The sequence below is a fragment of the Strix uralensis genome, chromosome 8 (genome assembly GCF_047716275.1).
Source record: "Strix uralensis isolate ZFMK-TIS-50842 chromosome 8, bStrUra1, whole genome shotgun sequence".
In the NCBI taxonomy this organism is placed as follows: Eukaryota; Metazoa; Chordata; class Aves; order Strigiformes; family Strigidae; genus Strix; species Strix uralensis.
The window spans coordinates 6,346,093-6,370,325 of NC_133979.1; the positions used below are offsets into that span (position 1 = coordinate 6,346,093).

Below are 24,233 nucleotides of genomic sequence, written 5' to 3' on the forward strand. Positions count from 1 at the left end.
TGGTCAACAAGAAACCTAAGAAAAGGAGTAATTGCACCAGGGATGAAGAATGTGAGAAACACTGTGCTCTAAAACACCTCTCCTGAAAAGAAAAGATGTACTGTATTATTTTACCAACAAGCCTGTGACCTGGGCAGACCATTCATGTGAAATCACAATGTGCCTATTTTCCGGCTCAAAGCGTCAGCTCCCAGCTGCTTTACTGATGTGAAATGGAGTATACGATTCTCCGAGACGGGCATCTCCCCATGGTCGGATTAGCAGATCTCCACAGTGGTGGAAGGGCCAGCAAAAGAAATCCGTGGTGGCTGTTGAACCAGAAGCCAGCTGCGGGAGGAGGATTATACTCGAGTGCCACAGTCGTCTTCCTCCCTGTTGAGATGCTGTTTTGCTAAGTCACTATTTGTGCCGTTATTTGTCTCAGCAGAGGGCTGATGTAGTTGTCAGTGGAAGCTATTAATAGCCTTGAGTTTCTGGGGAAAAAATGTAGGGCTTGATTGCAAGTATGCTTGCTTTGTTTGTGTGTAGTCCTTTTTTTGAGGAAAATTCAGCAATAAAAGAACAAAGAGAGAAAGGGGTTTAGCTCTTTATGCATTTTTAAGGTGAAGTTCCTTTTCTTGTTCCTTTCATGATTTCCAAGGATGTGTTGCTTTTCTTGTTGCTGAATTATGGTAAACAGTGTAAAAGGAGGATATTCTCTAAATAAGCAATAGTAGAGGAAACCTGTAGTAAATTCTTGGCCTTACTGGCCCAAGAGCACAGTGATGATGGCAGCACCCACCTCATGGGCACTGCGTGCCTCAGCCAATTGTGTTAGAACCACTCCGGGCAGGAATTCAACGATAAACACACCTGCAGCGTTACAGCTGTACCCATGACTTCAGACAGCCCCACACAGAAGTTCTTTTACAACAAATATATATAATTCATATTTGAATTATAAACCTCCCTGAATGTTTTCAGATGGGGAAGTACAGTTAGTGTATCGCAGGCCTGCACGCACACCGAGAATGGGTTTTAAGCCACAGAATGCTCTCCAGTGCAGTGAATTTGCTTATAAGGGAGAATATATTACAACTGCCGAGTCTAATCTCTACAGTAACCCAGTTTCAGCTTTCATTTCCTGGGCTAAAATGAGAGAGGGGACTTCTGTTCTACGGAGGGGTTTCTGTCTCTCTGCCTCTCTCCCCTGGGGCCTGTGCTTATCCTCTTTGCTTCCTCCCTTTGTCAGAGCTCTATCAACACAGCCCGGCGCTTACAGGCTGAGGTTTATGTTCTACCAGCACTGTTGAAGTCCCAGGGCACTTGAGAAGCACAGTGCAGCTTCATTTCAGATGAGCTGCAGTGATTAGTCTCCCGCAAGTGATTAGTCTCCCGAGGCAAGAGAGGAGGAGGGACAGGACCAGCTATTTCTGTGAATGATCTCTACGTCAGAAGAATTAGTTAAGGATGACAACAAAAACTTTATTTGAAAAAATTATTATGTATTGAAAATATACAGTAGTATCATCAACCTTCTCCTTGACTCTATCCCTCCCCAAGCATAGGTTAACCCACAAGCATATCACAGCAACCAGATTTAACAATACTGGTCTCCTTTGTTACTCCCTCTCAGTGTGCCTAAATTCTGTCATCAGCAAGAAAACAACAAACAAAAGACCCACTTCTCTCTGACTCAGTAGGTATTTAACAAATCCCAGTCCTCCACAGTGAGGCATAGATGCTTCTGTTTGGAAGTCCTTTCTCTCTCTTGTTCAGCCAAAGCTCTTTTTTTATTGTTCTTTAATTCGTGGCTGCCTGCAACCTCCTTTTTCAAAGGTAAATGGCAATTTTGAACTTTTTCTTTATAAAACTGCAAGTTTCCAGATACTTTTGTTTCTGCCTCCACCAGCTTGCATTTGACTACGTCCTCTATTCTGTGTGTCTTGCCATCTACAGGAAAAAAAAAAATCAAGTTTAGATTTTGGGAAAAACAGAATGATGCTATAAAATGCATACTTGTGTTGTAAATTGTTTTGGCCAAGCCAACCTGGACTACTGACTGCTTTGCTGAAATGTGCATAGGGAAAAATAACATTTATATTTTGGACTCAGAATTTTAAGGAGAAAACTCAAGTTGTTATGTGTTGCCCTAAGCATGCTGCCATGCTTAGGATTAAGAGTTTAAGAGTTTAACTCACAGGTTTAAGAGCAGCAGTCTAACAAATGAAAAAACTCAAAACATGCTGTAATGCAGTTATACAAGTGGCTGAAATTTCACACCTGAGATGCTATTTGTACAAAAAAAAAAGTATGAAAAAATTCCTTGTAGAAAAGAAAACAGATAAACTGTGTGGTCTCTATGCAGTTACGTACAGAAGTGCAGAGCTGCTGTTCTGGATCTCAAGTTGTCTTGTGGCTTGGCGGCCTCCATAACTGCCTGCTCCCACTGCAAAACTGTCTGAAATAACATTTGAAGGAGTTAAAATGTTTCTTATAAAATTTACAGAAATTAAATTGGAAACAACTCTATCCCTTATTCTTTCCTATTCAGTGATTTAATACTCCACAAGGACAATTTCTAGAGAGTAAAACAGACTTAAAAGCCCATACCTGTTCTGCCCATCCCTCTGTTTTGCAGTTACTATGATCAAATTCCTTCAGAGGCACTTTTGAGTGAACCAGGCCAATCTGCATTTGGATCCGCTTAATGACAGCATTAACGTCCTAGTGAAAAGGGAAGTAAAGTAGTCAGAGGGGAAAAACATTTGATTACACTTGTCCAGTAAATGTGGACAGATGCTTTTTTACCTTAAGACCTGTTCCAGAAATGTCCAAACAGTTCAATTTCTTGAAAGAAAGAAGGTATCCAATTCCCACATCTGTGATTTTAGGGTTACCTGTAAGGTCAAGTAGAGTTAACTAAGTTGCAAGATGTGGAGAAAAATGATCAGAATACCAAGAAACTATTTGTTCCAAAAGCTAATACTGGAACAATGGGGTTTTGCCTTTTTTTTTGTAGTATGCTTCATGTTTTGAAAGTGAGTCAAAATTGATCATTAGAGGGAAAAAGTCAGAATACAAGTATTTACAATAACAATTCTCAAACTATTGAAAATATTCATGTAAGTAGCAAGTGGCTGAGACTACAGGTATGACCTGTGCCTTCTGGAAAGTTGGTGGTGAAATGTGAGGTTGAGTATTTGTCTCATGGGAATCATGAAATGAATTGCATTCCTTCAACATTAAGGAGGATAAATTCTTTCTTTATCAGAAAGGATACAGGTTCCTTCTAATATTAAACCATGAAGTACTTACAAGACAAGTCTAATACCAAAAGATTCTCAAGTCCCTTTTTCAATACTCGTACTGGTGCTGTCATTCTGCGAAGGCCTGCATCTGATAAACAGTTGTCTTTCAGGAGAAGACGTTTTACGCTGTGAGAACAGATACAAAAGCATAATTTATAGTCATTATTTTCGACAGTTTTACAAAATGTCCTAAAACTCTGTGTCAAAAGGCTGGGATCTTCCTGTGCCAACCCTTCAGTCTACTTTGTTAACATTAGTAAAAAGTAGCAAGAAAGAGGCCTGGGTTAGTAGGACTAAAAAATATCTTTATACTGCCTCTGCTGGCTCAACAGAAGCACTTATTTGACCTGCTATTCCCAGAGCTCCAGCAACAAACCAGTCCTAGAGCACAAGTATTTGCTAACAAAGACAATAAGGTTCTTTATATCCTGAGGTTCTTTAAGCCAAAGCTGCCAATCTTGAATCCACTCAAAACTAGAAAGAGAAAAATGCTTGGCAAAATGGGAGAGGACAGATTTAGTAAGAGATACGGCAATGATTTTAAGTAAGCAACGGGGTATTATAACATAAATGAACAAAACTCAGGGAAAAACGTAACATGAAAACATTCTCCACAGCACTTCAAGAAAAACCCTGATGCAAAATGCACCAAGATCTTATAGTAACATAATACCCCCTATTTAGCAGTCATCCTCCCTATTGATTTCCAAAATTTTCTACTCTTCAATCTTTAGGATCAAACAAAATAATAAAATTTTTTACAAAATTTTATTTAACTAAATATTCAACCTACTGCTTGCAGAAATCTTCCTCTGGAACACTGGTATGGTTAAAAAAGGAAATAAAAGTAGAACTGTTCCAAATGCTTAAGATGCAGTATTTACCTGGCTGATGGAAATTATAAAAAGTTGATTTAAGAACATGAGACAGTAAATTATCTTGCACATTTGTATGACCTTTTATGATTCAGTATGTGCTCTGGATCATGTGCTTTGTGTGCAATAAATTTTGTATTTTGTTTACCTCGAGAACAGGTTTTATGAACAATCAGAATCTTCAAACTTACACATTGCTGCCTGTGAAACTTTCCTTTAAAGTTACAGCCTGATTCTTTGAACTGCTTAGTGATAGGAAAAGATTTTTAGCTATGTGTCAGGAAATTGGTACCTAGACAGAGCCTCTTTGGTGAGGTGTTCCAGCAGTTCATGTTCATCTCCGAGTTTACAGCAGGAGAGATCCAAACACGTCAGCTCTCGGAAAGACTTAATTTCTTCTAGCTTTTCAGAGATAACCAGGTATCTGCAAAGAGGGGAAAAAAAAAAAGCTATCAGTGTTCAGGCACATAAGGCACCTACATCCTCAAGTGTCACAAACATAATGCAGTTGTTTCTTGTTGCAAATTGACAGAAATTAGCCAGCTGTCCTAACTACCTTTTTATGTGCAGTCTGCACACAACACATCTGAATTCCCAGTCTTCTCCTTGAACAAATGTCATCGTTTTGCTTTGATTCAAAATATTGGACTAACAATTAAGACTTTGACTTGCAAACATCGCAATTAGGGACTTCTTTACCGGTTATTATTGTATTATTTCAGAATGATGCAAAATACATATTCCAGTTTACTGTAAATCAATTTCACAAACTGCTTTTCCTCAGTATCTAGGAAGTGCATGGACAAATCCACGTTCATCCAGGGTTAAAATCTACTTCAAATGTATCAGGACTGCTTGTCAAATGGCAAAAATTTACTTTTTATATATGTAAATAAAATACTTCACTAGAGATTAAAAGTAGTACAGGACACCTGCAGACTCCAACTAGAGCTGTGACTACACCCCAGGCAGCAGTTACTCAGCGGGTTATTTTTTTAGCTGTGTTGGTTCCCTGATCTGATTCACTCCGCAGCCATGCAAACATCTGTGCTGGAACTATTCAGTAGGAGGTTTAGAGATCGGAACAAACCACTAAAGAATGGCATGCATGAGTATGCAGTAATAAGCACGTAGCAGTCACTACCTCACCAATCTCCCCTGCGTTTACCTCTTATTGTCCCTGTGGCAAGACAAGCCCCAAATTTACTAATCTCTCCTGCATTTACCTCATATTACCCATGGCAAGACAAACCCCAAGGTCAGCGTCTTCACTGCTGAAATGAGGGGTGCTTACTAATTTGATCCCTCAAAGAATACCTCTTTGGCCATGCAAATAAGGGGACCTTAATATCCTCCCACTGCAAGTGTACCTATCAAACTACCCACCAAATCCTTTTGCTGTGCAATTCAGCTGCGCGGAAGGCAGAATATATAGTCACAGCGCAAGCCAATTCTTAAGAGATACTACTAGCTCAGGGGGGTTGTGAAGAGAAGAGCGGGCTCTTTTAGAAATAAAATTCCTCAGAAAAAGCCTTAACACCTTACTTCCTGGATTTCAAAGTCTCAATACTTAAGTCACCTTTCTGTAATGGCAAAAGATGCCAAAAGTAACTTCATTTCTGAATTAAGCCCGTAAAAAGTATCCGTACCAGAGATAAAGAGGGAGTAGGTTTAAAGAATAAAACAAAAGGGTAATTGACCTCTGCTCAAACATTCCCACTGTGCTCAGAACACCCTTGGCACTTCAGCTGAATGTGCCTGTACTTTGATTTTAAACTGGATAAACCATCCCTTTTTCAAGTGTTCAGATGGAAGATAGACTGGTTATATTACTGGGAAAGACTTCAGCAGAAGCAAGGCTTTAAAAACGCAGTCGTTTTAAGCTGGGTAAGACTCTCTTTTAGTGAAAGACAACGTGGACATAGAGAAGATGGAAAAACTGGTGCTGCACTCTAATCAGAACCTTGTTAAAACATGTTTAATATGGGGATGGGAACCACAATAAACTAAGGTAAAACCTTCCTGACTTCAAAGCCTGTAACTTACCTACAAGACTGTATTTTCTCCTGAGCCCCCAAAATGAATGGGATAGCAAGCTTACAGTAAATAAACCCAGGCAGTTTCCAAGGGTGTATTTTACCTGTACACTCAGCTAAGTATGTTGAAATGCTTATAAACAGCAATTACAAAAACATCCCATGAAATACCTGAGAAGGCATTAAATACACAGATTGCTATGGAAGTGCTGATTATTGTTAAAGTTGCAGGTTTAATCCTTCACATAAAATCCCCTGTGAGTTAACACGGCCATAGTCTGTTACCTGTATTATGATTTGTAGCTTAGAATGAAACCAGCAGCTGCACTTGTAGGAAAGGAATGGGACAAAAGGAAGCAAGCAGACAGTCAAATAAGGCTCAGGTCACTTCATTAAAATTAGGTGGTGTCATAAGCCCAAGAGGTTTTTTTTTTTATAAATTACTTTTGAGAGAAAATAATTTAAGGTAAACTTTTAAGTGTGCTAGCAAAAAGCACTAGCAGATGACGATATTTGTGACTGAACACACTTACCTATTCCGCAAGCATAGTGAACATAGCACCAAATTGCCATATGCTTCAGTAAACTTCTGTAGAGCTCTCAGTCCCGTTACTGGTTCTATGAACTTCTGTCTTGCTTCTGCAGCTGAAAAGAGCTTTTCAGCAATCTGCTCTGGGAAACCAATCAACGAGTCAATGTGGTCAACATTGTCAGAAATGTAACCCAGCACTAGGCTGAAGAGAGACTTGGCCGAGTACCGGAGGTTCCCCTCCTTAGTGTACGTGAAGATGAAATGATCAGTCCTCTGCCTCCTTGCCCTATCGTCCTCCCTGTTCATGCAAAGCTCCACAGAAAATCCTCTGGAAAACAGCCTAAAAGGTCTTGTTTTGGGAGTGACATTCTGTATGCCACCTGCACCCTGATTTACCACATGCAGCTTCCCATTTTCACGCACATATATTGGCCCAGTATCCAAATGGCTTTCTGAGTGGAGACAGTAAGACATTCCCCTCGTCCAGTTCTGCAAAAACAAACCGTAGACAGGTGAAGAATAGCCACAGAGGAAAACGCTACTCAGGAAAGACCCCAAACCCTGGCAGCTCTCCTCAATGCCCCGAGCACCCACGGCCACGTAACCCTGCACCACAAGGAAGGCCAGGCCGTGTGGAAGAGGGGTGCACCGGTGTCTGCCATCCAACCACAAACACCAGTCAAATGGGAACTGAACCCAGGGCTGGCAGCGAGGTGAAAGAGCCTTTGCTCCGGCCAGGCCCTGCCACGCTGTGCCTGGTGCTCGTCAGCGGCCTGGGGCTGGATCCCAGTCCTGCACGGGCTGGATCCCAGTCCCGCACTGGCAAGGGCGGACCGAGGGGGTCTGGTCTGTGTGGGGAGCGGCCCCCACAGCTTGGGCTGGCTCTGCTGCAGGCGAGCGGGGGGAGGAGGAGGGCAAATGGCTGACTGCAGCAGGGCAGGGGAGCCTGCTAGAGGATTTCCCTCCTCGGGAGGGTGGGCAGGTTCCCGGTGCCCCTTCCCCAGCCTAGTCCAGCCGGTGCCAGGGGGGTCTGGTTTGTGAGCTGGGGGTCTGGCCGTGGGGGGGGGGGGGGGGGGGCGGGCAGCGGAGGGACGGGGGTCTGTCAGCTCCTACCCTGAGGGGTTGGGGGCTCAGGGTCCTGCGGGGCGGGAGGAGACCGGGCCCCGCCTGAGGGGGGAAGGGGGTGCTGAAGAGATCGGGCGCTGCCCGGGAGGAGGGGGGCGGAGGGGATCGGGTCCAGCCCTGAGGGGGTGGGAGGGGGGTCTGTGAAAGGATCGGGCCCTTGCCGGGGCTGAGCGCGTCGTGACCGGGCGCAGCGCCGAGGGGCGCAAGGGGAAGGGTCCCCGCCCCGGCCGGCAGCCGTGGGGCACAGGGAGGCGAACGGCCCCCCCCCGTCCTCCGCTCCCCGCGGGGGTCACCGGCCCGGCCCCCCCACCTACCTGCCCCGGGAGGGGCCGCCCCGACGCGCCGTCAGCCGGGCCGCGGCTCGGCGCTCCCGCCGCCCATCCCGCAGAGCCCGCGGGCGGCGGGCGGAGCCGCGCCGGGGGCGGGGACCGGGACCGGGCCGGGGCCGGGGCGGCGCGGGGCACGCCGGGAGCGGCGGGCTGAGGAGAAGGGAGCTGGCGGGGGGGGGGGGGGGGGTTCGCCGGGGTCCCGCCCGACCTCCTCCGCTCCCAAGCCTCCCGCCGCTCGGGGTGGGAGGCTCTCGGGAGGCTCCGGCACCGGCGAGGAGCCGGGGAAGGGGGCGCCGAGGCCGTGAGGGGCTCGGTCTGAGGTGGCGGGTCCCGCCGGGACCCGCGAAGCACGGCGCAGCTCCCGCGGGCGGGGACGGCGTGCCGGGTGTCGCCGCCGTTGCCCGGTAGCGCCTAGGCCCGGCCTTCCCCTCCCCGCCGCTCCGCTGCCGGCCGCCGCGCGGGGATGAGGGCCATCGACTGGTGCCGGAGCTCGGCGGGGGCTGCCCTCGTCCTGGCCACCTCCAGCGACGAGCAGCACCCCGCCGAGAACGTAGCGGACGGGTGAGGGGGGCGCGGGGCGCTGAGGGGCCGGGAGGGGGGCGCGGGCCCCGGCGGGAAAGGGCTCCCCGGGGCCGCCGCTCCCCGCAGAGATCCCTCCCGCTGCTGCCGTTCCCGCAGCCCCTCACAGGCAAGGCTCTGTCCCTTGACTTCCCGCTCACGTTGCCACATAATTTAACTCCTTTTTCGGGGCCCCCACCATTCTTGAGTCCTTCTGTGGTACTGCTCGGGTACAGAGCCTGAGCGTTGAAGTATTAATACCTCCAGAGAGCTTCCTCATTGTCGTACAGGGGTTTGCTTAAAATACCCCAAATGAAAATGGCTTTGCAACTTTTTTTTTGTGACTAATTTCTTTCAAGAGGGTTATAGATGGAAAGCTGCAGGTGGGGGTTTGTCCTGTTCTCTCCACAGAAGTTCAGAAACGTTTTGGACAACGACGGGCATGTTCCCACAGGAATTCATTATTGGTTTTCCTAAATGCGTAAAAATCAGCAAAGTCGCAATCCAGTGTTACTTAGGTAAGACTTCATGTATAGCAAGCAGTAGGTAATACGTACGTAATACGTTAAAATGTGTGACTGTGCCTACATGTAAATTCTCACAGTAGTGTCATATTCTGTAAGTAGCCACTATTAAGAGATTCATAAAGATTTAACTTCACAAAGCTATCGTCCTTTATAGCCAAACTTTCTCATAAATCAGGAAAAGATGGTAAATCTACCCCATCTGCACTTATGTTGTTCTTACAACACCTTGTTTTGAGCTTATAATCAACACTTCTGTTGCACAGTGATGGCTGTTCTAATTTCATGGACAGGACTACAATACTTAATCTTTTAATGACTTATTTTGAATATTGATCTAGTCTTAGTCTTACTTTTTAAATAATGTGGAGGAAAACATGAGTTCTAAACCAGAAAGGACTGTTACAAGGTCAGATTATGGAGATAGGATCTTGACCGTTAACAAAGGCTACACAAAAGTCGTGAAAACTTGTCATTTTTTGTCGAACCTGGAACATGAGGATGGTGGTTGTATTACAGTCCTGCCCCATAAGTTAGAGGAAGAATGGATTAGTTAATGCTTTTGAAGTGCTTTGTAGATGAAGAGTGTTGGAATAAATATAATTATCACTAAAGAATCAGAATTTGTCTTGATATTTTAAATGTATATATATTTTAGTGCGGACCTTAAGGATTGAAAGAAGTGTATCTAAAGACCCGGTGGGTTTTCAGCAGTGCATTGAAAAAGGTAAAATTCTGAATCTGAATCAGCAGGGATTTTGTGGGAATAATGTTTTATCTTTTGCAGTGAGTCATTTTAACCCCATGCCTATTTGTTGAGTAGTCAAGTGTGGCTTGATGATTATTTTATTAGATCTTAATGTAATAGTCACATTTAAATGAAGTTTGTGAATACTGCTGGTCTCTGTAGCAGTGTGGAGATGTAAAATGTTGTACAAGGGCTAAAAGCACTACTTGTGCACTCACTTTTATGTTCCAAAATTTAAAACCAGACTTACATAGTATAATAGGGTGCCATTTCCTGCATTGGTTGGTTCGTTTGTTTTTTGGCTTTTTTTTTTTTAATGCCATTTGAGTGACATTTTATAAAATGGTGTGATGAATGTTCTCTTAAATCACCTTGTTAAAAAAACCAATTTCTATATGTAATGTAAGTTCATGGTCCTTAAACTCTCATAAACGCTGAAGTCCAGTGAAAACTTCTCACGGCACTGCACATTATTCTTCATTATTTGCTTTAAAATATATTTTCTAGATTTGCAACACACAGAAGGACAGCTTCAAATGGAAGAATTTCCAGTAAGTATTTACAGTGTACATCAGTAGTGGTTCATGAAATGGGATGTCTGGACTAACTGTGGAGAAACCATGAAAAACCAAGACATGTCTTTATATACAATTATTGCTAAGTTGATGTTAGATATAGGAATTTGTAGATTATGGTATGAAATTGCTCCTGCCTGCTGTTCCTAACTGTGCGAAAGAGCTCTTTCCAGAAGTGTGGCAATCTTTCCTCCTTCAGTTGTTGCCTTTAAGGCCACAGTATTCAGGAGGGATGGGACTTTTTTGAATTGCTGTCATCTAAAGAAACTCTGAAGCTGACTAGATGTATTAAAAGAGCTTGATTTAGGTGCAATTCAAAAACAGACACAGAAATATCTCGATCCTTCTGTCTGACAAACTTCTGCAAGTTTTGTTTGATAGTTATGTTACTACAGAGAATTCAATAACTTTTTTTTTTTTTTTTTCCTTCTACAGCTTCCTGATTTGCAGGCCACTTACTTGCGTTTCATCATCAAATCTGGCTTTGATCATTTTGTATCAGTGCACCGGGTGATGGCAGAGGGCACAGCAGAAAACACTTAAATCCAGCTTAAATTTGTACCTCTTTTTTTTTTTTTTTTTTTTTTTAATAGAGAAGTTACATTTTGCTATCTGTAGTGCAGAGAATATTTATTATTAAAACTTTGTATTAAAGCGTTTTTTGAAGGTATGGATGTAGTATGTATTCCCTGCCAGTTCAGTGTAATGCAGTGCTCCTGTTAGTTGTAGTAACAGTTTTCTAGTTTTATAACCTAGACTGTTACCTTAGAACACTTGAATGTAATGGAGTCCATTTCAATTAGTATATTTATATCAGGCTTTCTCAATATATGAATTAAAACTCGATTTCCTGTAAAATGTTTCCCTTGCACTCTGAGTTAAATAGAAAAAAAAGCATGAAATACTTAAATGGGATGTATTACTTCCTCCTGTCAAACGAATCATTCAAAAGTTCTTAAATTGGTAACTTCCTCATCAACTCAAACTGTTCAAGATTAGGATGAATATAAACATCTATTGATGCTTAGATACACCTTGGGGGGAGAGGGGCAGGGCAGGGAGGGAAATAATCTGAAGCCATATGAAGTGCTCTGATAGAGGTTTAATAATTGCAGATCAATCCCTTGTTTCTGTAAATATTTTCCACAATCAGGTCACAGCCGCTTGTGCTTTATGCTATGACTGTCATAAAAATATTACTAGAAACCAGTGTTAATAGAGATTGTCTTACTCAGAAGCCTTCTGAAGTCGGTGAAAGTGAACATTTAGGAAAATTTTATGTATACAAGAGAATCTTAACGTGAAATTGGTTGTTTTGCATGCCAGTCGACTTCTGCAAATGTCACCACCCCTGAAGTTTATCCTGCACAATATTCCTTACAGAGGTGTCCTGACAGCTCAGCGGACTCAGCTACTGTTCGTTACTGCATGTGGTAGAAGCGTAGTAAGATACTACAGTGCAGTAGTTGGGGTTGTAGTGATGAGACTTGAAAACCTCTAGACAAACACAATGAACCACACTACAGATGCTCTTTAGATGCACATGGAGTATTCTTTTCCTTGTGGCCTCTATTGTTATTTTTAAATTCTTTTTTTTCTTCTTATGAAAACTTAGTCATTGAGGTTTTTTATCCAGTTTGTCTTTACTCTGAAGTCCTCTTCTTTTTCTACTTCAGTTTTTCCAGGATGGCGCGTATTTCCTGAGGGTGATAATTCCAAGGCCCCACTCCTCCCTGCAAAGGCAATAAAATTACAGAGTGATGCTCAAGCAGACAAAGCAGAAGTCCTTTAGAGCCCAGGAGCTGCCCCCGAACAGTGGGCAGGTGTGCCCGTGCTTCCCCTGCGCAGCAGCTGTCGCGTGGGAGATGGTGTACACACAAGTTACAGCCTGCTGTGTAACTGGGACAGGGCCAACAGCTGGGTCCTGGAGCTGGAAAGCGTTCCTGGATCTCACATCTTAGACGTACCTAAGTTTGCTAATGAGCCAAAAGATAAATATTTGAGCAAGACTGAGGTGTACATCAAATACATACATTATAAAGGCCCAGAGTGGTTTTGCTGCTCCACAGTTAAGAGTGAATTGTGAAATTTTTAGCTCTCAAACAGAATGAAATACTGGTAAATGTCGAGCATTCTCAAATTATTCTGAAATTTAAAAACCTCAATATATTGTGCTCATTTTTACCTTGTAGGTGACCTTCCCTCCTTGAAGTAGATACAGTCGTTCTGGCAATGCAGCATATTTTGAACTGCTCAGGTTTTCCATAGTGTCTAAAACCACTGGACATAAAGGATTATTTTTCTGAAGAAATTGTGCTGCAATTTTTCGATCTTCAAGGCTTCTGTGATTTTTAATAACAATATTGTTTTTAAAAGCCCATCCATCTAAAACAAAGGAGAAAGGGATTTAGCAAGGAATATTTTGAATAGGTGTTAAGGGTGGAGATGTTCTGTGTGTCATATCCCAAAACTGTGTTAAAAGAATACAGCAATTTACTCCTAACACCAAAACCTGCCGTGAAAGGAAAGCCCCCAGAGTATGAGAGCACTACAGCTTTCCAAATAAATGGTCGCAAGATCTACTTTTTTTCTTTAATTTCAGCAAACTGTATTTTCCCCTTGCCCTGGATTCAGAAATATTGGATGTATTTTAGCTGACATTTTCCCACGTTAAATCAACCCTAGAAAGATATCAGGTGGGGGACATATATCCTATTTGGGTAAGGTTTGACAAAATTATTGGCACAGAGGGGATTTTAAAATGGTAAGTAGTGCTATCAGCTGGCACCTGTTCATTTAGCACAGTCGCAACAATCGTACTGTTCATTCTGCTTGGTTCTACTCATTGAGCCTATAAAACCAAATTTCAGATCTGTGAGAAGTGAAACATTTGAGCAAGGGCATACCTTCCTTTTCCAGAAATACCAAACACATATTTGCATACAACTCTTCCTAGTAAAGTAGAAACTAGGAAAAGGTTTTGATGAGTGACTTAGTTATTATCTGTTTCTTACCTACTGGAAGGTGATGTATTGTTAGAAAATCTGAAAATGTAAATGTTACATTTTAGAAAATCACCTTAACCCTGGGATAAAATCAATGTGTTACTTAGAGTCGAGTGTAGATAAAAGAATGTGTATAGTTTGCTGAATTTTTCAAATTGGAGTCTGCATCCTGTTCTGGAGACATGTTAAAAATGATTTTTTTTAAAAAAAACCCAAATACGTAACATGCTGGCATTGTACACTTAACCTTTGTTCTAGGAAATGCCTTGGGTTCTTTCCTTCCAAAAGGAGATTCCTCACTGAGAGGAAGTTTTGTAAAGATGTAACTATGTGCTTTGCTTCACAGACATGTCTTCACCAGAGTACCCCTGTGTAAAGTCAGATGTGTGAGTAAAATCTTTGGAGATTAAGGGACACAAATTGGTGCCTAGATGTAGTGTTGCCACTTTTGATTTGAGGAACATTTCCTTCCCATTTGCTGGTCTCTCCTTTGCTAACATGTTTTTCTTCCTAAAGGGAACATGTCTGAAGTTTTGGTAGGCATTACTGTGATGTTTGTACTGTACCTTCTGCGTGAGCTTCTTCGATGTAGATGATAAGGAAATCTGCTATAGAACTGAAATCTTTGATGAGCTGGTTGAACTCATCAAATTTTAACATAAAGGAAGGTCAGGTGCAACTTCCAAAATTCAGGATTAAAGGCCGATTATCTGCAAAAAAACCCCAGGACAGTTTGTGGTTAAATCAGTGGTGGGAGGAAGGAGAGAATTAAATGAATGCGCTGAATTGAGCCTCTGCAGCAGAGTTTCCTGTGCAACAGTGGGTAAGTCACTTATCCCATAACTTTCTTCTCAGGACATTAAAATTGGCAGCAGAACACCTGCACTTATGCAAAAAAATAATGCTTTTTTTTTCCCCTAGCCTGGCGCTGACCTGTGCCAGATCCAGCGGTGAACTTAACCCAGGGGGAAGGACCCTTTGTAAAGCCCAGGAAGGGCAGGAGGCACCGTGCAGTCACACAGCTTCTCTCGCGTCCGCACCACGAGGGCCAATTCTCAAGTTACGAACGTGCTGGGTTAGGGAACTGATCTAAAATGGCTATAAAGCACGTAGCACATCACAGCCTCCCTGAGATCCTGAGTACGAAGGAACTTCAAAAATACTAAACATGATCGGCTGCAAGGTTTTTCGAAGGACGGTGGTTCAGGTTTGGACATAGAAGCACAGAGTCCTATAACGCCTTTTGATGATCCTATCAGACATGTCTTGATTTTTTTTTCAGAGATGTCAATTCTAGCTGAGCTGAGTGGAAGCTGCAGACTTTTCCATCATGCATCACAGGCTTTCATGCTTTCAATGTATTTCTGCAATTTCCTGTCCAAACAGAGCTCTGGTTATATATTATTATTTATTAAACTAATGTTACACAAGCCACTGGCAAAAATGTCTATGAAGTTGCTTACAAATTAACACAGTATGTGCCCGCAGGCATTAGCATCTGTTTGCAAGGCCTCAATTTAAGAGAACTTGCAGGATTTTTAAGCACCTCTTTTAGTCTATGGTTATGCTAAATTAACTGAAATTTGTTCAAGATCTTCCTTCTGGCTGGGCTTAATTTAAAAAACTGCTGCTAACACAGATCCACATTCTAAAGAATCTAATACAGGGGGTACCTTCCTGTAGATATTGTGTATCGCTTCCAAATTTGCATCCTATTTTCTACATAAATATATATATCTCTATATAATTAGAAAAGCAGAGTTAGGGAAGGATGTAATCCCTCCCATGGGGATCGAGAGTGCAGCTTAATGATTAATTCCACGTTCTACAAAGATCTCAGTGGGAGGCAGCGGACAAAGTACAAAGCAGCTCCTTTTTTCTTCTGCTTTATTTCTAGCCACTTTGAATCTGGAAAAAACCACCGTGTGCTTTTTAGGCTTCAGGCTGGCTAAGGGAGCTGGTGTGGGACTTTCTGTACATACAGGGAATGACAGCCAACGCTCGCGAAGCACTGCACACTGTTCCGATTCTGGGTCTTCTCCCCCTAAAACAAATTATTATCTTGGCTTTCAGTGAAAAGGTATTTCCAGGCAAAGCCAGCTTTTGCAAGAGGTTCATAAGCTTACTGGCGTGAAGGGATATTGTAGCCAGGATTATAAATACAGGTTATTTTTGAAAATCAAGAGGCAGACAGCTGGAGAGAACGTGCTGCATCTTTTCCATCAAATGAGTGCTGTTAGTCTGGTCATCTTTGTCGTGCACTCTCATGCCAGCTGCCTGTCCCTATTGCCTCAGCAGCCTCTTCCCCTCATGTATCAACTTAGCAAACCAAACCCATCCACACAGCTGATTTACTGACCTTGTATGAAATCAAAGAGGTGACGAACTTCCCCGTTGAAGGTCACCACCGGCGTGTTGGGAGCGGGATGTCCCTCAAAGGCTTCATCCTCCAGCCTCTTCCACTTCACCTTCAGCACAAAGAGCAAATACTTGAAGCTGAAAAAAGTCGGACCCCAGTTTTCATAGCTGAACTTTGGATTCTTATTCATTCTGCTCTTTTCGCCCTGTTTTAGGATGTATCTTTTCATGGCATTGGGGAACAGTATCATCATTGTTTTGCCAACAACAACACACGTAGTAACATGCAGAAGAATCAGGATTTTTTGTAGGAATACCCTGAGGCTGAACATCGTGGTGGAGGACGTCTGACCACTTCCGACGGGAATGCAGCGTGATAGCAGGGGCAAAGGTAGAGGGCGAGGAAAAATGTTCACGTGTTTGGTGAAATTTCTGCCTTGCCTTGCATGCTGTCACCTCTCTGTGGACTTCAGTGTCTGCGTTGAGTGAGGAGCTTGTTGACCATGCCATGTCCATCTACACCGAAGGCATTACTGACGGTGATGGTTAGATTTTTCGCACTCACTGTACAGTTATAAGGCTTATTGACAAATATGTTGTGTATTTCACTAATGAGAAGAACCGAATCAGGATGTTTTCCCTGAACCACAGATTAGAATCACATTAGCAGTACCAAAAGGTCTGGTTCTGCCAGCAGTTACGTGTTAGACCTGCACAGGCCGGGCTCGGAGTGCATGTCTCCATCCAGGACGGTCGATGCTGACCAAGCCTTGGGGCCTTGGATTGATGCTGCCACTTGTATTTCATATGTGCTGTGCAAACAGGGCCCTGTTCCTGAAGCTCTGCCTCCTCTGCTGCTCTGCCGCACACTGGCGTTTGTCACTTTGGGGCTGGAACGATGCCCCAAAATATATATATACACCCCAATACATATAAAAATATGAATTATCAAAACATGTAATACACATTTATACCAGAATATATAAACATATAACTATATATATAATCCATGTGTGCATATATGTATCTAATATGCATAATATAGCCGCCGTTGCCCTGTTCCTGTAACGCACGCCCAGCAGCGCTGAGGGCGGCGGGGCGGTGTAGCCCCAGGGCCTCCCGCGGGGCTGCGGGCTCTTTAAGGGGGTGGGCGGAGGCGGAAGAAGAAGCACCGCATGGCCTCTGATTGGTCGGCGCGATGAGTGGCGTCTGTAGGTGCCTTTCGGGCCAGAGAGGCGGGGGAGGAGCGGGGAGCACGGAGCTGCTGATTGGCTGTCGCTGCGCAGCGCCTGCTGCCGCTTGAAGGGAGCGACGCGGACGCTGCCGGGAGCGGTTGGGCTGCGGGGCCCAGAGGTGCGGGGCGTGCGGGGGCTTCCCCGGTGCTTCACCGGGGCCGCGGCCAGCCCTGGGCGGGGAGGGGGCGGCCCTGGGTGCCGTGGGGTGGCACAGACGGCCCGGGGCAGCGTCAGGGGGACTGGCACGGAGGGACGGGGACGGGGTCAGCGGCGGGGTCAGCGCTGCCGCCTGTCTTCCAGGAGGGTCGGGGCCTCGGGGAGCGGTTCCTCGACCAAGCGGATGAATGGCGACTGTGGATGACCTCAAATTTCAAGGTAAAGGTGGACAGTGCAGGTGTAAACGCGGGGTGTGGGGCCCCGCTGATGGGTGGTCAGGCGTTTAGAGGCTTGGAAGCGTTTCTGAGCTTTCTCTGAATAAAAGGTTCCTTGAAGTTTTGCAGGTAGTGACAGGAGTATCTCCAGTTTTCTGAAATGAAATTGTGCTGCTAGTGGGCTAAAAAATGTAACTGGCGTTGACTGAAATCCTTTATGGTGGAAATTGAAAGCTGAAAATGGGCAGAACACTAATTTGGAATGGACTGTAGTTTCAGACTTCTTTAATGTTTTAATAAATAAATTCAGGTCTGAAAAAAAAAAATTTGGAGAAGGTTAAAATTGCCCATTTCTACAGTCCCTGCAGAGAGGCAGCTTCCCCCTGCCCTTGCAGGGACCTGCTGGTCCTTGAATTGGGGCTGATTGCAGGACGGAAAGGCAGGCCTCAGTGGTGCTAGTTTATCATAATGCAGGCAGATTAGCAGGAAAGACAGCCTCACACTTCATTAACTAACTAAATGTTCAGCTTGATCCATGTCGGTTTGGCCTTTAAGAAACAGGTCATATTTGACATGCCTAAGCTAGTGGTGTATCCTTTCTTGGGCTGTGTAGGGGTCTTAATGTAGTTTTTTGAGCCATCAGAACAAAAAATTTTGGTAGCTTGATCATCGCCTGTCTTCTTATGTACTTACTTGCAGAATTTGACGATGCAGCTAATTTGCTTGCAGCAAATCCTGATGCTACCACAATAAGCATTGATGAACCAGTTGAAATCCCCAAGAACCAGCACAGCCGTCTGCAGGAGCCAGGGAGAGAAGAGGATGATGAATTACTGGGGACCGATGACTCTGATAAAACAGAGGTAATGCTCTCGCACCTACAGCGCTTCCATCGGCACGTATACAAATGGTGCTGACAACACAGATATTTGTAGAGGATGCCAGGGATTTATGTTGGGTGACTTAAAACTCTTCTTCTCTGTTGCAGGTTACTTTCTCGATAGCAGAATTGGCAGAAGCAAATGTGTATTGGGTCTTCAGCTGTTGTGGTTTGCAGCCTAGGAAGTTGTACTGAAATGGCGGTGACTTAAGCTAAGCAAACATGCCAGGAGATAAGCGCAGCAGCAGCTGAAAACCCAGCACTGTGCTTGTTTCTGTCGGGTCTCCTGTGGGGTTGGTGACTCTGGCAGGAGAGCAGGAAACTCTGAAACACACAGGGCTTGTCAGAGGGGTTCAGCTAATGCAGCCGTCAGTGACAGCAAGGGAACTTGTCATGCTGATGAAGGTGTGTGTTATAATGGTGTGGCAGAAAGTAGTATCAGGCTGCTCTTTAGAACCCCAGGCCACTATTCAGCTTACAGGGAGATGAGAGACTAGCTGCTGCTAATGAATATTAGAGGGGGAAAGGGAAACCCTTAAATAATTCATAGTAAGTGCCACCCTGTTAAGTTTGTTTTCTGTCTGGGTCCAGAAATCACATAACTATTGTGTAAATGAGCTAGTTACATGCATGCAATTTATGCATTACATTTTCCATGTTGCGTTTCCTACCATACAGCTGCTCGCAGGACAGAAGAAAAGTGCCCCTTTCTGGACATTTGAGTACTACCAGACGTTCTTCGATGTGGACACGTACCAGGTTAATACTGCACTCCAGAGGAGAACTATTGCCTGAACTATGCCTTATGCGGACATTGAGGTTTTTTCCTTCTTGCATTTACAGTCAGACAAATCTGTATGTTTTCATAGGTCCTGGACAGAATCAAAGGTTCAGTTTTCCCAGTACCAGGGAAGAACTTTGTAAGACTGTATATCCGCAGCAATCCCGACCTTTATGGTAGGTATGAGGTGTGAGAAGTTCTCTTCTGTGCTAAATGTTTTGAGTTTGTATTTCTTTTTACTTGCTAACCTTAAAAAACAAGAGGGCAGAGGAGTTGTTACTGAACCTGTTTGTTTCCTTTTAAGGTCCCTTTTGGATATGTGCCACACTTGTCTTTACCATTGCTGTTAGTGGCAATCTCTCTAACTTCTTCATCCATCTGGGCAAACCAACATACCACTATGTGCCCGAGTTCAGAAAAGGTTTGTGAGTAGTTGATACAGTCCTGAGTTCGTGGGTTTGCTTTTTTGGTTTGGTTTTTTTTTTTTTTTTTACAGTGCACTAATGAAGTAATATAAAAACAGGTCACAGCTTTGATTTGATGGAGTCTTTTGATTGATTGATCTCTTTAAATTTTTAGAGATGTGAAACGAGTCCTTAAAGTGGGCTGTAACTGGCAGAACCCTACTGCTCCAGAGCATAAACTAGTTTCAGGGTTTTAGTAGAGCAAGCAGGAGTAATTAGAGCAGTTATTTTTCTAGCTTTAGCGTGCCCCCTTGTACAGAGAGGGAAAGCCCAGCAGTGGCCACTGTGGTGTTTTTGTAGGTGCCTTTCTGGGTCCATGGCCTCCTAGGAGCCTACAGGCCTCAGACAGCAAATGGCTGAATTAAAGTATTGCTCATATTGCCTACCAAGGGCTGGAAGTTGTTCCCTTCTGGCAAACTGGAAAATAAGCAAAAGATGCTCAACTGATATGTGCCCAGAGAACTCAAAGTGAGGAGCCAGTTGCCTATACCTGTTTTTGTAGCATGGAGGAGGCTGCTGTCCCTGCAGAGGAACATGGCTTCTCTTTGTTTCCAAAATCCACAGCGTACTTGGAAGAACGCTGCTGTCTGGGAATCCAGTCACTTGAATAGTTAAAGATTTGACACTGGTGCCTGTATTCTCTTTCAATTTTTTCAGGATGTCTGAATTCTAATTTTTCAGTACATGTTGGTAGCAGAATTTCTATTTTTAACCAAGTTTTTCTTTCCTCTGTGGCTCATCCTTTCACACTGAAACTGAGAGCATTTTGTGCACAGGTGTAATAAAGAAATTTAAAATATCAAGAGAATACTTTCCGGGGTCTTTACTTTTAAACAAACTTGAAGTGCTGGTGAAGTAGCGGGTGTAAACTGGGTGTAAATGCCAAGTTCTCAGTTTATTAATAATTCAAACTTTATATTTTGAAAGTAACATCAAAGGTAGCTTTCCAGTTTTCAGGCTAAATGCTTCTACACCTTGGATTCTGGCTGGTGTTCTAAGTAGAACATTAAACCTTTTGTCATATTTCCAGTGTCTATAGCAGCAACAGCAATTTATGCATACGCTTGGCTCATTCCCCTTGCTCTCTGGGGATTCCTGATGTGGAGGAACAGTAAAGTTATGAACATTGTCTCCTACTCGTTCCTGGAGATAGTGTGTGTATACGGCTACTCCCTCTTCATCTACATTCCCACAGCGGTATGTATGGCCTAAAGAGTGGCACCTCTATTACATGCTCTGCAAAAAAGGTCCTGGTTTAGAAAATTTGCTGTTTCTTATAATATTTTTCATATTAGTCAAAACCTTGGGGACTGGGCAATTAATTTGCTCTTTTTGCATAGCTAGAATAAAGCTTTTTGTCGAAGCTGATCTAGTGTAAAGACATCTTGTGGGTCCTGGAGAAGGCCAAGACAGGTCATTTCCCCAGAGGCAGCGAATCCAAGCAAGGATGCTGTTGGCCAGCCTGGCAGGCAGCTTCAGGAATCGGGCTGTGCGTGTCCCCAGGGTATGTGGGATGGCAATGCTGATGGCTCTGAGGACAGGTTTCCCTGGCAGGGACCATCCTGGGCCACTCTGGCAAGGGACAGGCCTCGGAGAAAGTTCCGTAACTCAGGGGACACACTTGTGTTGTGTCTGGGAGTAAAGCTCATCGCTGCTGTTATTCTTTCATCAAATAACAGAGACATATCAGATAAGACATGAGTTAGTTTGTGCACAAATTGGCTGGAAGTGATGAAATGTCACAGAACAATGTGTTAAATAAATGAATCCCCGTTTCACACAGTCTCTTTAACAATAATTTTCCTTCCTTTTACAGATTTTGTGGATCATTCCACAAAAAGTGGTGCGCTGGGTCCTGGTGATGTTCTCCCTGTGCCTTTCGGGGTCTGTTTTGGTGATGACCTTTTGGCCCGCTGTCCGAGATGACAACCGGAGGATTGCGTTGGCAACCGTGGGGACCATTGTTCTGCTTCATGCCCTGCTGGCTGTTGGCTGTTTGGTATGACACTACCTTTCCTTTTCTCTAATCTGTTATTTCCTGGGATTGGTGACATGTTACAGTGTGGAGAAGGAATGGTTGGCTGGTTGCTGAAAAATCTTTTTTAATAAAGAAAGAAACAGTACTTCTGACAAACCTCCAAAGTAAAAGTTCTAATTATTTCAAACACGGCAAAAATGGGTGTCAATCTGACTTTGACAGTGCTAGCAACAAACTCAAGAATGAATATGTCTTTAGCACAAAATCACTTTCAGAACAGTCTTAAATTTATCTCGAATTCATCATAGTATCAGCAAAGCATTTATTGTATCTAGTCACAGCTTATTCCAATGAGTACTATGCTTAATTTATCCTTTAAAATGATTAAATGTTCAATATATAGTGTATGCTTATGAGTTTTATGTACAAAAACATAAACCTGCTAGAACTTAGTAAAATGTCAGCATTATGAAAACAGCCTCCAGAGTAGGTAGATTCAGTTCCCCGCAGCTCAGTGTGCAGGGAGGCGAAGTCAAAACACAACTCTCGTGTTAGCAGGAGACTTGCAGCTGACTTTAGTGGGGCTCCTGTCACTGGAGAGTGCCTGGAGCTTCATCAGTTGAAACAGCAAACAGTCAAATAAATATCTGCAATCCAATCCTTTCCAGTACAGGTCTCTTTCAAAGGCTGCTAACTGTTCTATTTAAAGTACAGTTTAGAGCACCATTTTAGTTGACCTTTTCTAATCTGATAAAAACAGAAAAGATCCAAATTTGCCATTTCAATGCTGTGTTTGTACCTTGTGAACAGTGGGTGTGGAAAGAAAGAGCTGGGATGAGGCAGAACTGTTTGTTTCTCTCTAAACAGTCTTTTTCTCCTCTGTAATAATGTAGGCATACTTTTTTGATGCCCCTGAACTGGATTTTCCTGCACCTATTATCCCTGCTCACAATGGAACAGTAAATAAGGTAAGAATCCAGTCTAAACTTTCTTCTTTAATCCTTACAGACATCTTGAAACTTCTCCCTGTTACTATGGGAGAGAGGAGGAGGGTTTAACAGACCAATTTTGCCAAATAGTGCCTATATATAAATACCATTTAACTTTTCTTCTAGTTGTAAGTTTTAACTATAGCCATAAAAACGTAAAAGACGCTAAGGAACAAAGACATGTTATCTTTCTTTTCTTTGAGGTTTACTCTTGGCAAAGAAACACACATTTAAATAATCTACTCAGTCCCATAGGTCATTTCAAAGATTTTATTTTTTTTTCCCTCAATCCCTTATAAAAGCCCCAAAGTGTTTGTTAGAATTTGTATTGCACATGTAAAACTTAAGCAATAAACTATTCCACTCCTATTTTTCTTTCCTTCTTAATGTTAAAAGTGAATTGGATTTTTTTCTCCTTGATGTTTGTGACAATGTGTTTCAGAGCGGCAGCTCTGTGTATAGGGACATCCGTGTGGTCTCTGAGCAGGGCTGACTCAGGGCCTGAGCCACCCCTACGGACCACATTCCTTGTGTGGGATGGTTTGAGGTTTTGCTTCCTGGTAGCTGGGAGTGCTGCCAGCAGCAGATAACATTTGCATTCTGTTGGAGAGATGAGACATGGAGCAGGTCCAGGAAAAGGCTAATAGACATGCAGAGGCCAGGCCTCTGCAAGCACACCAGCCACAAGTGTGTGTGTGTAAACTGAAGTATTATACTGACTACAAACTACATTAGATTAAAAAAACAGAACCAAACAAATATGCCTAGCAAAAATGGTTGTAAAAAATGACCAGCTGTGACACAATCTAATTGTGCAGATCAATTTTAGAAGCTTTCCTCCTGCAAAATCAGTTTTGCATCCCAGGTGCCTATTAAGATTCAGTATGATAGTAATGAATTTTAGTATTTAGTTATAAATAGGTGCCTTATTGTGTCCTCTGGTGCCTGCGAGGAGCTGTAATATTCATAGGAGTTATTTGTCTCTTTCAGATTACAATGCCTGTTTCTCCATCTGTACAGTAATTTTATTTTAGATTATTTTTTCACTGAAGACCATGGAAAATGCAAGAACAGGGGCTGTTTTTTCTAGAAGAAAGGACAGTGATGTCCCACGGACATACGGACATCTCCATGCTCACTGGTGACTGACTGGTTCTGTGGGGAGAGCCGAACTGTTGATCCTAATCTTTTACAGCAGGGTTTTTTTTTTTAAATTCTGTCTACACTCACCACACCATTTTGTCTCTGAATAAAAAGTGATCTGAAGGTGACGTGAGATTCTTGTTTTGTGCACAGAATACCTAATACTGCTCCTCCAAAGCTGTTGAGAGGGTTGGGTAAGAGGTGTGAAGGCGGGGCTCGGGTGAGACGGGGTGTTGCTGTTGAACCACCTTGAGGCACGCCAGTGCAGCCGCCAGCTGCCACCCTGGCAGCGGTTCGCGCTCTCCCTGCTGCTTTCCCCTCAGCCGCGCTCTCCCTCCCGGGGGGTTGCGTCACGTTTCCCCGTGTCCCTCAGGCCAGCACCTAAGGGCCGGGCCGGGCCGTGCGGGTGGAACAGGGCCCCCCTCAGGCCGCCATCA

The 24,233-nt window shown here is 43.7% G+C and overlaps 4 protein-coding genes across 4 annotated transcripts; 2 read left to right on the forward strand and 2 right to left on the reverse strand.

Moving 5' to 3' along the window:
* Nucleotides 1-1,443: 1,443 nt before the first annotated feature.
* Nucleotides 1,444-8,277, reverse strand: LRRC42 (leucine rich repeat containing 42). Its single transcript, XM_074876007.1, has 8 exons — nt 8,173-8,277; nt 6,735-7,222; nt 4,458-4,589; nt 3,298-3,416; nt 2,791-2,879; nt 2,593-2,706; nt 2,356-2,440; nt 1,444-1,932 (listed from the first exon to the last, which is right to left on the reverse strand). The coding sequence occupies exons 2-8, from the start codon at nt 7,205-7,207 to the stop codon at nt 1,676-1,678; spliced, it is 1,269 nt and encodes a 422-aa protein (XP_074732108.1). The 5' UTR covers nt 7,208-7,222; nt 8,173-8,277; the 3' UTR covers nt 1,444-1,675.
* A 73-nt stretch (nt 8,278-8,350) lies between these two features.
* On the forward strand, nt 8,351-11,502 carry IFT25 (intraflagellar transport 25). The gene is made up of 5 exons (XM_074876016.1): nt 8,351-8,748; nt 9,157-9,263; nt 9,928-9,996; nt 10,525-10,568; nt 11,028-11,502. Exons 1-5 carry the CDS (start codon nt 8,651-8,653, stop codon nt 11,133-11,135), a joined length of 426 nt encoding a protein of 141 aa, XP_074732117.1. The 5' UTR covers nt 8,351-8,650; the 3' UTR covers nt 11,136-11,502.
* Nucleotides 11,503-11,674: 172 nt separating this feature from the next.
* Nucleotides 11,675-16,304, reverse strand: DIO1 (iodothyronine deiodinase 1). The gene is made up of 4 exons (XM_074876015.1): nt 15,957-16,304; nt 14,164-14,307; nt 12,778-12,977; nt 11,675-12,325 (listed from the first exon to the last, which is right to left on the reverse strand). The coding sequence occupies exons 1-4, from the start codon at nt 16,285-16,287 to the stop codon at nt 12,260-12,262; spliced, it is 741 nt and encodes a 246-aa protein (XP_074732116.1). The 5' UTR covers nt 16,288-16,304; the 3' UTR covers nt 11,675-12,259.
* A 932-nt stretch (nt 16,305-17,236) lies between these two features.
* On the forward strand, nt 17,237-23,924 carry YIPF1 (Yip1 domain family member 1). Its single transcript, XM_074876014.1, has 10 exons — nt 17,237-17,308; nt 17,491-17,565; nt 18,261-18,424; nt 19,120-19,200; nt 19,311-19,398; nt 19,527-19,643; nt 20,717-20,883; nt 21,503-21,685; nt 22,558-22,632; nt 23,644-23,924. Exons 2-10 carry the CDS (start codon nt 17,535-17,537, stop codon nt 23,674-23,676), a joined length of 939 nt encoding a protein of 312 aa, XP_074732115.1. The 5' UTR covers nt 17,237-17,308; nt 17,491-17,534; the 3' UTR covers nt 23,677-23,924.
* Nucleotides 23,925-24,233: the final 309 nt, after the last annotated feature.